We start from the raw sequence: 15403 nt of genomic DNA, 5'->3' as shown, positions 1-15403 counted from the left end.
AGGGTAAGCGAACAGATGTCTTTAATGTACCCAGGAAACAGTGTACTTACCAGGGTCCAGGGCGAGTTCTGTCCTGCCACTCTAGACGGCCAGCCCTACCAGACCCATTTAAGTTGAAATGGTGATAGCAAAAAATGGAAATATCTAAAAGGTGTAATAACAAAAAGGTGTCAAACCAACACTGTTAAGACCCAACCAGACCGAGAGGGTACTTAGTCCACCTCTCACTCTGCAATAACCTGCCAATCACCCACACCTGTGAGCCATTAGCAGGCAGTGCTGGCGCTTCAAGCAGCTGTATGATATAATCGTGTTCTGAAAACATATTCAGGTGTGTGCAATGGCCTCTAGTAAAGAAAAGAAACCGGGAATGTACGTAGCGCTCGTCTGCGGTGGCGCCGGTTAGCGGTCTCTGTGTTCAAAGGGTTCAGGCTGGGTTATAAATCAACAGACTAGTGGAGCGGGACTATGGAACATTGTCGTTCTATTCCCATTTCATTTCATTCTGAAATGGCACTAAGGGATCAGTATGAGAAATGGCAGTACAAGGGGGTGAAATGTTTATTACCAAGTCAAGAGATGTGGGGGGGAATAATACTGTAACCACAATGTTCAACATGGAATTAGTTCTTTACAAAACGGATGAAAATACAGTGAACATCGCAACCAGTCCTCGCAGTGTTTTGGGCCGTTCAGTGTCTTCGTTTCTACCCTGGCCCTTACGTGGCCTGTGAGCTGCTGTCCTCAGTGTTTAAGTGGCTGGTTTCTGGGTGGCTGGAGCAGTGGCCTCCCTGCTAGGCCTGTGTTGGGGGGAACCTCTGTTTCGTATGATTGCACCCCGGCAGTACAGTGGATGTGGTCCTCCCTACCCCCTTCATCCTCCCTGGCCTTGGTGTCCTGCCTGTCAGCGGAGGAGAGCGTGTGTCTTAGCTCAGCTTGGGTGGGAACCTGCAGTGTGATCTCTGTGGTTAACGACTCCACGTCTGGACCTGAGAGACAGAGGAGGGACGTTTTGTGCAGTGCCCGAGAACTAATCGAAGTATTAAGTTGCTGTTTACTGTGCATGTTTGTTTATATGCGTGTCTGTGTCATACCCAGCATGGGCGAGGCAACGCTGTTGTCCTCTCCCCCAGAGTGGAGGAAGACGTCAAGGCTCTCATGGTCGGACATGTCCGTCAGGTCCATCTGCTCCAGCATGTCTACGTTCACCTCCATGGATGAAAAGCTGCCTATTGGCCCTGAGCAGCAAGACACAGGTGTTAGTCACCAACGCATACAGCAATTCACCAAGAATGCAACGGCAAGGGGCTGAGTCCAGGAAGAGCCTTGAAGCCTTTTTGTTTTAAAACTCTCAAACAAATAAAAAGCCAAAATCATTTACTGCTTTCGGCAAATATTTATATTTGAACCCGCAACAGAATCTTGCATGCCAGCTAACTGACTATTCTTCAAACCTTCAGATTATTCAAACCCAACCTTCAAGAAATCATGTTCCATTAAAAGAGCTGATCTTCATCTGAAAAAATGGTTTTAATCAATCCTCACTGACTTGCCAGAAACCCTGAAATTGTTCTAGGTTGATATCTGTAGGGTTCTATCCTGTCTAAATTGATTCCAGCCTGGTGTCTAGGGTTCTATCCTGCCGTAAATTATTCCAGGCGGTGTCTGTATGGTTCTATCCTGTCTGAAGTTATTCCAGTTTTGCGTCTGTGTTCAATCATTGTCCTGGATTCATCACCTTGCAGGAACAGTGTTACAAACACACAGTGCACTGTGAGGGATGGTTGACAGCTGAGGCGGCATACCTCAAGGATACGAGGAGAGCAGGGCAGGACAGCAGGGTGGGGCAGAGTAAAGAGAGAGGGAACTGTTACTAGCCAGCCACGCAGTCACGCACACACAACCGGTGCTTTTCCAATGAGACTTACCCCCACACCAGTGAGTCGCCAGTGTTTTATCTTAATGTAAGCTGTTTTGTTCCATCAATAGTGTGACACTAAAGACTTGTGGTGAGCAAAATCAACAATGTCTTGATAATTCAAATCTGTTTTGAGAAGGTGCGGGTCTGCCGGAGCCATAGCCCAGTGTAAACCAGATTCTGGCCCATGTAGATCGAAACAAAGTGTGAACCTTTTGGGTAAAACACGGGTAAATCCTTATTGGAAATGCACCAGTATACACACACCATCTGTCACTGTGACCATACTTTTCCATTTAAGATAAGGCGTTAAGGAGGGACTCTCACCTCTCCTCTCACTGATCTGCAGGTAGCCGGTGGACTGGTACTGGTCCATGTCTTGCTGGAATGCCTCTTCAAAGAACTTCTGCCTCTCCTTCAGATTCACCAGGGCAGGCTCCACCTCCTTCAGCTTAAACTGGCTAGACTCCATCTCCTTTGGCTTCACCTGGGGAGGATCCGCCTCCTTTAACTTAACCTGGGCAGGCTCCGCTTCGTTCACCTGGGGTGGCACCTTATCCGCTACACAGGGCCGAGATATTTTCATTTAAATCTCAATAGCATCATTTCTGGGTAAAAATGAAGTACATTTCTGTGATTATTATTTTTTTCAATAAAAATTGTCAAAAAGAAACAGAACAATTTCTCAAACAAGAATTTTGCTAGGCCATTCTGGGAGTGGTCTGAGTGGGGAGGGGAAAACTGAAAACTAGCTGTTATTGGCAGAGATATTTGTACCTGGTCTGTATTGGTCTAGTCACTAGGCAGGCCAAAACTCCATCCCATCAAAACAGGCAAACAGCTCATACATTGAAAGGTCATTATCATAATTTTCTCAATTTCACAGTGTTATTCCAACCGCATAGTGTGGAAATATATATAAAACACAAGAAAATCACATTTTTGCCTGCACTGGGCTTTTAACAGCTAAACTTAAATAACAATTAATGATTACTGGCATTGATTACAGGTGGTTACTAGCGTGGATTACAGGTCTGTACAGCATCCCATATGCACTATTGTAGCTCTGTTGCATGAAATTATTTGATACAAAATGCTGTGATATCAGATGCCCTAGAGCTTGGGCCTTTGAAAAGAAACTGACTGTCTGTGTCTGGACGATGACATAGCCTACTGACCATCTCTGTCTGTCTGGATGATGACAGAGCCTGGAGATTTCAGACGACACAGTGTCACTTCAGCTAACTGTTTCTCTCAGACGGGGAGAGTCCGTTATATAAGAACGAAAAGTCACGAAAGGGAGAGAGAGACTGGGACGGCTAGTGGGAGAAACAGAGAGAAAGAGAGCGAGTACAGTTGACGTCCCCATTATCAGCAGCTGTCCCCAGTCTCTCTCCCCCTTTCTTTCTATAGCTTCCCCTCTTTCTCTCCATCACTCACTGTTGCCCTTCCACTCTTTATCGTTGAATGTGTGTTGCTGAGTGTGGTTGGTGTGTGTGTGTGTGTACAGAGTGTCTGTGGGTTTTTTTTTATGTGTGTGTTTGTGTGCCTGTGTACATGCATATGTATGTTTGTGTTGTGCTTTTTTTTGAGGATGAATTAAAGGTAGTGGGGTTCCTAAGGGACTCCAGTGTGTTTTCATTACTGTGGTTAGTTGGCTTTGACTTTGTTAACCCTGAGAAATAAAGATATTCTGCCCCTGTAGAATGTGTCTCAACTCGACTTGACATAGTAAAATTGCACATGTTGTAAATATGAAATTAGTCATATATACTGTGCCAAGATGATTGGATCATGTCCCGGACCTGCTGTTTTTGACTCTCTCTCTTTCTCTCTCTCTCTCTCTCTCTCTCTCTTTCTACACCACACCACACCTGTTGTCTCGACCTCTGAATGCTCGGCTATGAAAAGCCAACTGATATTTACTCCTGAGGTTGTTGCACCCTCTACAACCACTGATTATTGCCTATGAACATTTGAACATCTTGAAGAACGATCTGGCCTTAATGGCCATGTACTCTTCTAATCTCCCCCCGGCACAGCCAGAACAGGATTGGCCACCTTCAGAGCTTAAAAAGGGCTTAATAAATACTTTTGATTGATTGCTCATGTATGTGCTATCAAATCAAATATTTGCATGTTGACTGATGAAGAAATCTGTATTTATAGACATTAGTATTTCATCCAAACATGTTCCAACCATACCAATAAACAGGTGTGTGGGTATTACTACATAACAACTCTTAATGGGTTGTAATCAGAATGGATGACCAAGGTTCACTTATAAAGCACACAGTGCATTCGGAAAGTATTCAGACCCCTTGAATTTTTACACATTTAGTTAATTCTAAAATGTATTTAATTGTTTTTTTCCCTCATCAATCTACACACAATGCCCCATAATGACACAGAAAAAACAGGTTTTTAGAAAGGTTTGCAAATGTATTAAAAAATAAATAAAAAACGGAAATATGACATTTACATAGGTATTGAGACCTTTTACTCAGTACTTTGCTGAGGCATCTTTGGCAGAGATTACAGCCTCAAGTCGTAGGTGTGACGCTACGAGCTTGGCACACCTGTATTTGGGTAGCTTCTCCCAATCTTCTCTGCAGATTCTCTGAAGCTCTGTCAGGTTGGTTGGAGAGCGTCGCAGCACAGCTATTTTCAGGTCTCTCCAGAGATGTACGATCAGGTTCAAGTCTGGGCTCTGACTGGGCCACTCAAAGACATCCAGAGACTTGTCCCGAAGCCACTCCTGCATTGTCTTGGCTGTGTGCTTAGGGTCGCTGTCCTGCTGGAAGGTGAACCTTCGCCCCAGTCTGAGGTCCTGAGCGCTCTGGAGCAGAATTTCATCAAGGATCTCATTGTTCTTTGCGTCGTTTATCTTTCCTTTGATCCTGACTAGTCTCCCAGTCCCTGCCGCTGAAAAACATCCCACAGCATGATGCTGCCACCACCATGCTTCACAGTAGGGATGGTGCCAGGTTTCCTCCAGATGTGATGCTTGGCATTCAGGCCAAGGAGTTAAATTTTGGTTTCATCAGACCAGAGAATTTTGTTTCTCATGTCTGAGAGTCTTTAGGTGCCTTTTGGAAAACTCCAAGTGGGCTGTCATGTGCCTTTTACTGAGGAGTGGCTTCCGTCTAGCCACTCTACCATAAAGGCCTGATTGGTGGAGTGCTGCAGAGATGTTTGTTCTTCTGGGTTCTTCCATCTCCACAAAGGGACTCTGGAGCTCTGTCAGAGTGACCATCGGGTTCTTGGTCACCTCCCTGACCAAGGCCTTTCTCCCCTTCTCAGTTTGGCCAGGAGGGTAGCTCTAGGAAGAGTCTTGGTGGTTCCAAACTTCTTCCATTTAAGAATGGAGGCCACTGTGTTCTTGGGGACCTTCAATGCGGCAGACATTTTTGAGTACCCTTCCCCAGATCTGTATCTCAAAACAATCTGGTCTCAGAGCTCTGCAGGCAATTCCTTTGACCTCATGGCTTGGTTTTTGCTCTGATATGCACTGTCAACTGTGGGAACTTATATAAACGGGTTTGTGCTTTTCCAAATCATGTCCAATCAATTACATTTACCACCAGTGGACTCCAATCAAGTTGTAGAAACAAGGATGATCAACGGAAACAGGATGCACCTGATCTTAATTTCGAGTCTCACAGCAAACGGTCTGAATACTTATCTAAATATGTGTTTTTTAACGTTTTTTTACATTTGCAAACATTTCTAAAAACCTGTTTTCGCTTTGTCATGATGGGGTATTGTGTGTAGATTGAGGGAAAACATTAATGTAATCAATTTTAGAATAAGGCTGTAATGTAAAAAATATGGAAAAGTCAATGGGTCTGAATACTTTCCGAAGGCACTCTATAAGCAGTAAATTTATATTAGTATTCTGTGAGAGGGTTTTGGCTGGGCCTCTGTGAAACTGGACATCATTATCTGATTGCAGGTCTCCATTTAGAGCGTTGCCAGACTACACAATCGAGCCGTCTCGTCCAGCCCAATACTGGAAAGTAGGCTAACGCAAGCACATCCCACCACAGAGACAACAGATTAGCAATAAACACCATTCACGAGGACACATTACACACAATACAGAACAATGCTGTCAATTTCCCTCCCTTATTCTTCTGAAACGCATCAGCTCAAATTATTGTCTATTATTAGATTTTTAAAAATGCATATAAATAATGCATATCATTTGGTTCTTATAAACTCAAAGGAAGGATTGTTTACTCTGAAACTAATTTGTTATGCATGGTTAAAAAGAAGATGTACCAGTGGCCTGATGAACCTCACATTCTTGACAGTTGTAGCAGTGCATTTATGCAATGTTACTTTTAGATTGCAGGTATCTTTCTCACAAGTGTTCAGATTTAAAGCAAGGTAGTAGCCAACATGAAAATAACTTACGCTGTTAATAGTGGCGAGTTAGAAGTAAAGGATCAGTAAGCAGTAGTGGAGAGTTAGAAGTAAAGGATCAGTAAGCAGTAGTGGAGAGTTAGAAGTAAAGGATCAGTAAACAGTAGTGGAGAGTTAGAAGTAAAGGATCAGTAAGCAGTAGTGGAGAGTTAGAAGTAAAGGATCAGTAAGCAGTAGTGGAGAGTTAGAAGTAAAGGATCAGTAAGCAGTAATGGAGAGTTAGAAGTAAAGTATCAGTAAGCAGTAGTGGAGAGTTCGTATGGGTTAGGGTTAGTGATTTAGGCTGGAGTTGAACTGGGATGTGGACATAAAGCTTGGGTTAAGGTTAGGGTCATGGTTGAGGCTTGGGTTAAACTGGGATGTGGGCATGAAGCTACTGTAGGGTTAGAGTTGTGGTTGAGACAAGGGTTAGGGTTAAACCGGGATGTGTACATGAAGCTAGTGTTAGGGGTGTGGTTGAGACAATGGTTAGGGTTGGACCGGGATGTGGACATTAAGCTAGGGTTAGGATTAGGCTAAAGGTTAGGGTTAGGATTGAAGCTAGGGTTACACTGTGATGTGGATATGAAGCTAGGGTTAAGATTAGGGATAGCATCATGCTCATCTGTGCTTGTCTGGCACACAGGATTAATTACATTTATGTATCGAGCGCCTCATGACAAAGTGAACTGATTAATGACTGTGAGGGGGGCGCCAGAACGACAAGACCACTCTGTCTTTGTTTGCTTTGTTTAATAGCTTAATTTGCATCCAGCGTACATGTGCTATGATGATTATGGCAAAGCAAACACACACACACACAAACACACACACACACACACACACACACACACACACACACACACACACACACACACACACACACACACACACACACACACACACACACACACACACACACACACACACACACACACACACACACACACACACACACACACACACACACACACACAAAGAGAGGAGTTTCCACTACAGTACTCACGGGAACACAGTGCCCAGGCTATCTGCATTCTACTTTGGTTTGTGCAGACAAGAAAAGCGTAGGAGTGGGAACCTGGGGGCAAACTGAGTCACTCTACTGCTGTCAGGCCCACTCAACATCCTAGAGAGAGAGCTGGCAGAGTCAAATTAACAACACTCTATTAGAGCACTAAGCATTATATCCACCAAACACTATATATATTAGAGCACTAACCGTTATATCTACCAATAACTATATCTATTAAAGCAACAAGCATTATATCTACCAAGAACTAGGTCTATTAGAGCAATAAGCCTTACAGTGAGGGGGAAAAGTATTTGATCCCCTGCTGATTTTGTACGTTTGCCCACTGACAAAGAAATGATCAGTCTATAATTTTAATTGTAGGTTTATTTGAACAGTGAGAGACAGAATAACAACAAAAAAATCCAGAAAAATGCATGTCAAAAATGTTATAAATTGATTTGCATTTTAATGAGGGAAATAAGTATTTGACCCCCTCTCAATCAGAAAGATTTCTGGCTCCCAGGTGTCTTTTATACAGGTAACGAGCTGAGATTAGGAGCACCCTCTTAAAGGGACTGCTCCTAATCTCAGATTGTTACCTGTATAAAAGACACCTGTCCACAGAAGCAATCAATCAATCAGATTCCAAACTCTCCACCATGGCCAAGACCAAAGAGCTCTCCAAGGATGTCAGGGACAAGATTGTAGACCTACACAAGGCTGGAATGGGCTACAAGGCCATCGCCAAGCAGCTTGGTGAGAAGGTGACAACAGTTGGTGCGATTATTCGCAAATGGAAGAAACACAAAAGAACTGTCAATCTCCCTCGGCCTGGGGCTCCATGCAAGATCTCACCTCGTGGAGTTACAATGATCATGAGAACGGTGAGGAATCAGCCCAGAACTACACGGGAGGATCTTGTCAATGATTTCAAGGCAACTGGGACCATAGTCACCAAGAAAACAATTGGTAACACACTACGCCCTGAAGGACTGAAATCCTGCAGCGCACACAAGGACCCCCTGCTCAAGAAAGATCATATACATTCCCGTCTGAAGTTTGCCAATGAACATCTGAATGTTTCAGAGGACAACTGGGTGTAAGTGTTGTGGTCAGATGAGACCAAAATGGAGCTCTTTGGCATCAACTCAACTCGCCGTGTTTGGAGGAGGAGGAATGCTGCCTATGACCCCAAGAACACCATCCCCACCGTCAAACATGGAGGTGAAAACATTATACTTTGGGGGTGTTTTTCTGCTAAGGGTACAGGACAACTTCACCGCATCAAAGGGATGATGGACGGGGCCATGTACGTCAGATCTTGGGTGAGAACCTCCTTCCCTCAGCCAGGGCATTGAAAATGGGTCGTGAATGGGTATTCCAGCATGACAATGACCCAAAACACATGGCCAAGGCAACAAAGGAGTGGCTCAAGAAGAAGCACATTGAGGATCTGGAGTGGCCTAGCCAGCTGAAGTTTTGAGTTGCCAAACGTCAGCCTCGAAACCTTAATGACTTGGAGAAGATCTGCAAAGAGGAGTGGGACAAAATCCCTCCTGAGATGTGTGCAAACCTGGTGGCCAACTACAAGAAACGTCTGACCTCTGTGATTGCCAACAAGGGTTTTGCCACCAAGGACTAAGTCATGTTTTGCAGAGGGGTCAAATACATATTTCCCTCATTAAAATGCTAATCAATTTATAACAATTTTGACATGCGTTTTTCTGGATTTTGTTGTTGTTATTCTGTCTCTCACTGTTCAAATAAACCTACCATTAAAATTATAGACGGATAATTTCTTTATCAGTGGGCAAACACACGAAATCAGCTGGGGATCAAATACTTTTTTCCCTCACTATATATCTACCAAATACTATATATATTAGAACACTAACCATTATATCTACCAAGAACTATGTCTATTAGAGCAATAAGCATTATATCTACCAATAACTATATCTATTAGAGCAACAAGCATTATATCTACCAAGCACTATATCTATTAGAGCACTAAGCATTATATCTACCAAGAACTATGTCTATTAGAGCAACAAGCATTATATCTACCAAGCACTATATCTATTAGAGCACTAAGCATTCACTGCCATTAAACTATCTAATGTTCATTTTCAACCGCTTACTCACTTCATTGCTGGACCTGTCAGTGTTCTATGTCAGCAAACTAATTTAAACCAGAGGCAACTGTAAACCAATGGTGGCTTATTTCTGTGACCAACACATATATTTTCATAGCCTCCAGTGATGGTTTATCTCATAGTTACTCCTATTTTAAACACATTTATGGACAATGAATAGATTGTGCAAGATGGACCTCTTCCTCCTCCATCTTCTCCTCCTCCTTCTTGCAGCATTCTCAAGCCCGATGGACAATCAGCACTAACCCTGAGTGGGAGAGAGAACCATGAGTAGGGAACATCACTGCCAAATCAGCAAGTAACCAAGCAACCAGTACAAAGTAGTACCACACAGTATACCACTGGTAATATTCCACTGTTTCCAACTTCTTAGTCTGTTAAAACTCCTTGCACTGCAACACATTCCAATGTGTCACCTTCTCCTAAGTAAGCATTTCACTGTTAGTTTATACCTATTGTTTATGAAGCATGTGACACATTTGATTTCGTTTGATCCTTCCTTACTGACCCAATACCTATCTGGCTGCGTTTACACAGGCAGCCCAATTCTGATATTTTTGTCCACTAAGAACATTTAACATCAGATCTTTTCCAAAGCTAAACTGATTGGTCAAAAGATCAATTAGTGAAAAAGATCAGAATTGGGCTGCTTGTAAGGGCCTCCCTAGTGGCGCAGTGGCCTAATGCACTGCATCACAGTTATTGAGGTGTCACTACAAACCCGGGTTCGATCCTGGGCTGTGTCACTGCCGGCTGTGACCGGGAGACCCATGTGGCAGTGCACAATTGTCCAGGTTAGGGGAGGGTTTGGCCGGCTGTGAAGTCCTTACTCGAACGACTCCTGTGGCAGGCTGGGTGCATGCATGCTGATACGGTCGCTAGTTTTCATTGGCGCGGCTGGTTAAGAGAGCAGTGTGTCAAGCCTCAGCCTCTGTGTGAGTCTCCTCCCTAACCAAGCAGACAGTAGATTAGAGCTTCTCTGTATATGAATAGTCCATACCTTGCAGTATCACCATTTCAGATGGTGTTTTACTGGAAAAAAAACTCACACACAAGTTATGCTAAATCATCTCTGGAGAGCCCTGTCGAAGGAAGAGGCAATATGGTTCTACAACAGTCTTTTAGAAGATTATCAATGATAGATAAGATTATGTCATGTCATCCCAGTGTTCATCTCTCGTGTACAGATATACAGTTGAAGTCGGAAGTTTACAAACACCTGAGCCAAATACATTTAAACTCAGTTTTTCACAATTCCTGACATTTAATCAGAGTAAAAATTCCCTGTCTTCGGTCAGTTAGGATCACCACTTTGTTTTAAGAATGTGGAATAATAGTAGAGGGAATTATTTCTTTCAGCTTTTATTTATTTCATCACATTCCCAGTGGGTCAGAAGTTTACATGCACTCAATTAGTATTTGGTAGCATTGCCTTTAATTTTTTTTAACTTGGGTCAAATGTTTCGGGTAGCCTTCCACAAGCTTCCCACGATTAGTTGTGTGAATTTTGGCCCATTCCTTCTAACAGAGCGGGTGTAACCGAGTCAGGTTTGTAGGCCTCCTTGCTCACACACGCCTTTTTAGTTCTGCCCACAGATTTTCTATGGGATTGAGGTCAGGGCTTTGTGATGGCCACTCCAATACCTTGACATTGTTGTTCTTAAGCATTTTGCCAGAACTTTGGGAGAATGCTTGGGGTCATTGTCCATTTGGAAGACCCATTTGCGACCAAGCTTTAACTTCCTGACTGATGTCTTGAGATGTTGCTTCAATATATCCACATAATCGTCCTTCTTCGTGATGCCATCTATTTTGTGAAGTGCATCAGTACCTCCTGCAGCAAAGCACCCTCATCCCAACCGTGATTCACGGCTTGCAAGCCTCCACCTTTTTCCTCAAAACTTAACGATGGTCATTATGGTCAAACAGTATTATTTTTGTTTCATCAGACCAGAGGACATTTCTCCAAAAAGTACGATCTTTGTCCCCATGTGCAGTTGCAAACTGTAGTCTGGCTTTTTTATGTCAGTTTTGGAGCAGTGGCTTCTTCCTTGCTGAGCGGCCTTTCAGGTTATGTCGATATAGGACTTGTTTTACTGTGGATATAGATAGTTTTGTACCTGTTTCCTCCAGCTTGCATATAGATGAACGTGGTACCTTCAGGCATTTGGAAATTGCTCCCAAGGATGAACCAGACTTGTGGAGGTCTACAATTATTTTTTCGAGGTCTTGGCTGATTTCTTTAGATTTTCCCATGATGTCAAGCAAAGAGGCACTGAGTTTGAAGGTAGGCCTTGAAATACATCCACAGGTACACTTCCAGTTGACTCAAATGATATCAATTAGCCTATCAGAAGCTTCTAAAGCCATGACATCATTTTCTGGAATTTTCCAAGCTGTTTAAAGGCACAGTCAACTTAGTATATGTAAACTTCTGACCCACTGGAATTGTGATACAGTGAATGTGAAATAATCTGTCCAGAAACAATTGTTGGAAAGATTACTCGTGTCATGCACAACGTAGATGTCCTAACCGACTTGCCAATACTATAGTTTGTTAACAAGACATTTGTGGAGTGGTTGAAAAATTAGTTTTAATGACTCCATCCTAAGTGTATGTAAACTTCCGACTTCAACTGTATGTATGCATAACTGGTACCATAGAATCTATCGGGAAGGAACGGGATGCGTGGGATAACGAGAAGCAATAGTTTTTTTTCTTTTTTTTGGTTGTCACTGGTTATTTGGAAAAATCACTATTTTGCAGGTGTTGGTATCTTTCGAATTTCGTAAGGGGAGGGGACATTAACCTGCAAAGAGAGAGGGTGGAGCTACAGTTCTGCTCCTCGTTCTAGCATCTTTTCATCTCTTCTCTTCACACGTATGTACCCAGAACTTAATCAAGCAGCTGGCCAATGGGACTTTATTTGTGGGACGTGGGACTTTATTTCTGAGTTAACCAAGACTAACCCAGTGTACAGTATACATCTCTAACCCTAACCCAGTGTAGACATCGTGCCAACCCAGTATAGGCATCATGCCATTCGTCAGGTGTGCCAACATCTGTCAAATAGGCTAAAATACTCCAGACTGCAGTAACTCATTACATAACATTTCCTCGTTTTACTAGCCTTGTGAGGACTTCTGATACCAACAAGGATAGTAAGAACCAAACCACACACATACACACAAGCGCACATGCCACATGCACACACAACCACACTGTAAACAATGCTTTGGGGGCAACCTTTAATTCCTTCAATATGCAGTTGCTTCTTCTTTCATTTTCTCTCTTTGGCTTTGCTAATGTTGTTGGTTCCCTCTGGCTTTCATCATAGTGGGCTATTCAGAGCCACCAGCTAATGTTCCCTCTCCTCTACAGCACTGTTATTATGAAGCTTTTCAATAGATTACAGAGACCAATGTTCAATGTCCTGTCCTTTCTTCCTGTCCTGTTCTATACTGCCCTGTCCTATCTCTGTCCTGTCCCATCTTTTTCCTGTCCTGTCCTACCTCCGTCCTGTCCCATCTTTTTCATGTCCTGTCCCATCTTTTTCCTGTCCTGTCCTTTCTTAGCTCTGTCCTGTCCCATCTCTTTCTTGTCCTGTCACATCTCTTTCTTAAACACTGTCAAACCATTCCATCGAAACCATCCAATATTCTGCTTTCAAAATGTGTGGCTGTGTTAACAGACCATGGAACATGAATGTTCTGAGACATACAAAGGGGATGGATGGATGGATGGGTGGATGGATGGATGGATGGAAGGGGATAGGGAGGAGGGAGTTGAACATGGTGGTGGAGAGGTGGAGGAGGGAGTGGTGGAGGAGGGGGATGGATGGGTGGATGGAAAGGGATAGGGAGGAGGGAGTGGTGGAGGAGGGGGATGGATGGGTGGATGGAAAGGGATAGGGAGGAGGGAGTGGTGGAGGAGGGGGATGGATGGATGGATAGATGGAAGGGCAGAAGGAAGGGCAGAAGGAGAAGGGATGTGGGGGGTTCAATAATAATGAAAGCAATAAAAAGCTTTCATTCTCTCATCTCCTGTGTGTGTGTGTGTGTGTGTGCGCACACGCCCACACTGAGCTGACACAATAAGTCACATCACCCATCAATCACTGGTAGTTACAGCACCAATAATTTCCATCCCAGACGTTTTGTTATTCATCAATAACATATGTATCTTAGTATTACTGTGTGTTCAGTTGTGGTTGAAGGCTTGCATCTTATCCTCTTCACTCCAAATGTTTGACATCAAATAATGTTGATATGAATTCCGTGCACGCTTGAAACTAAATCCATACGTTTGAATCTACATCCAACCCATTTAAAGATTCATCTACTGCCACCAACAAATTACTACATTTTTGTGACAACTGTGACCATTATCAAAGTTATTATCAAAAAAAGAAAATAAAACCAGATAAAAAAAGGCTACCAGGAAAAAGAAGAAGCATATCTACAAATATTACAACTATCTAATAATCATGCATGGATCAACATCTGCGATTCCACCATACATTAGCATGTAGACATTATGACACAAACAGAAAACAATCAAGAAATAAACCAATACAAGCGGGTGTCAGTACCATAGAAATAGAATTCTAGCGCTGTATTATATGCATATATACTGTACGTATATCTATGGTGGGTACCTACAGCTATTCCTCTGGCTGCCGTCCATGGATCCTGGAGAAGAAGACATCCCAGTGGTGTTGTAGATCAGAGCCAGAGGAAAGGGAGAGGAGGGCAGGATGGGCTGTGGACAGGGTGAGGCGGCAAAGAGAGGCGATGTTACCAACTCTCAATCGCAGCACCGTCTGTCTCCCTCTGCGCTCATCCTAAGAGGCTGCTTAAACCACTATCTCACACACACAGTCATGCACATATACAGTATTATACACACACACTCTCACACACAGGAGTACGGCAGCAACGTTCTCCCCCACGCTGGCTGTCTGAAAGGGTCGAGCTGCTGCCTGCAGGCTGAATGGTCTGGCTGTGGAGACAGAGAGGCTTCAGCACGGCTAGGAGCTGGGGATGGACCAATCTCACGGCTAGGAGTTGGGAATGGACCAATCACAAGGCTAGGAGCTGGGAATGTATCAATCACATGGCTGGGAGCTGGGGATTGACCAATCACATGATTAGGAGCTGGGAATGTACCAGTCACTCAGCTAAGAGCTGTGAATGTACCAATCACACAGCTAAGAGCTGGGAATGTACCAATCACATGGCTAAGAGCTGGGAATGTACCAATCACATGGCTAAGAGCTGGGAATGTACCAATCACATGGCTAAGAGCTGGGAATGTACCAATCACATGGCTAAGAGCCACAGTCATAGAGCTCCGATAAGAGCCGGGAGAAGCAAAGAGAGGCAAAAAGTGTGAGTGTGTGCATTTGTGCACATGTAAGACAGAGCGAGGAGGAGTAAGATAACCTCTGATATGATGTGTTGTTATCATTTACATCTGTCTGGACAATAATCCAAATCCAATAAGGCTGAACATCATAACAAAAATCAGCCCCTCTTCTTCTCTCCTCCCTCTTCTCTTAGGGCCCAATTCAGATTTAGGAAATGTACGCCTTTTATTTCCTACGCACTTCTCAGTAGTTGGTTTTCAGACTTACAGAACCAGTCAAACGTTTGGACACACCTACTCATTCAAGGGTTTTTCTTTATTGCTACTATATATACTATATATTGTTACTATAATAGTGAAGATATCAAAACAATGAAATAACACACATAACACATATATCATGTAGTAACCCAAAAAATATATTTTAGATTTTAGATTCTTCAAAGTTGACACCCTTTTCCTTGATGACAGATTTGCACATTCTTGGCATGCTCTCAACCAGCTTCACCTGGAATGCTTTTCCAACAGTCTTGAAGGAGTTC

At 43.3% G+C, this 15403-nt stretch overlaps 1 protein-coding gene across 2 annotated transcripts; it reads right to left on the bottom strand.

Moving 5' to 3' along the window:
- Positions 1-543: 543 nt before the first annotated feature.
- Positions 544-14525, bottom strand: LOC110496364 (dysbindin). Of its 2 annotated transcripts, none has more exons than XM_021572224.3 (4): positions 14156-14525; positions 2246-2479; positions 1095-1229; positions 544-989 (listed from the first exon to the last, which is right to left on the bottom strand). In XM_021572224.3, the coding sequence occupies exons 1-4, from the start codon at positions 14199-14201 to the stop codon at positions 745-747; spliced, it is 660 nt and encodes a 219-aa protein (XP_021427899.2). In that variant the 5' UTR covers positions 14202-14525; the 3' UTR covers positions 544-744. The 2 variants fall into 2 exon arrangements, with proteins under 2 accessions (XP_021427899.2, XP_021427896.2); XM_021572221.3 differs by having other exon boundaries at positions 1095-1238; positions 14156-14516.
- Between the last annotated feature and the right edge of the window lie 878 nt (positions 14526-15403).

The sequence above is a fragment of the Oncorhynchus mykiss genome, chromosome 18 (assembly GCF_057628025.1).
Source record: "Oncorhynchus mykiss isolate SJ-2025 chromosome 18, ASM5762802v1, whole genome shotgun sequence".
NCBI lineage: Eukaryota > Metazoa > Chordata > Actinopteri > Salmoniformes > Salmonidae > Oncorhynchus > Oncorhynchus mykiss.
This window is presented reverse-complemented; position numbering and strand designations above follow the sequence as displayed.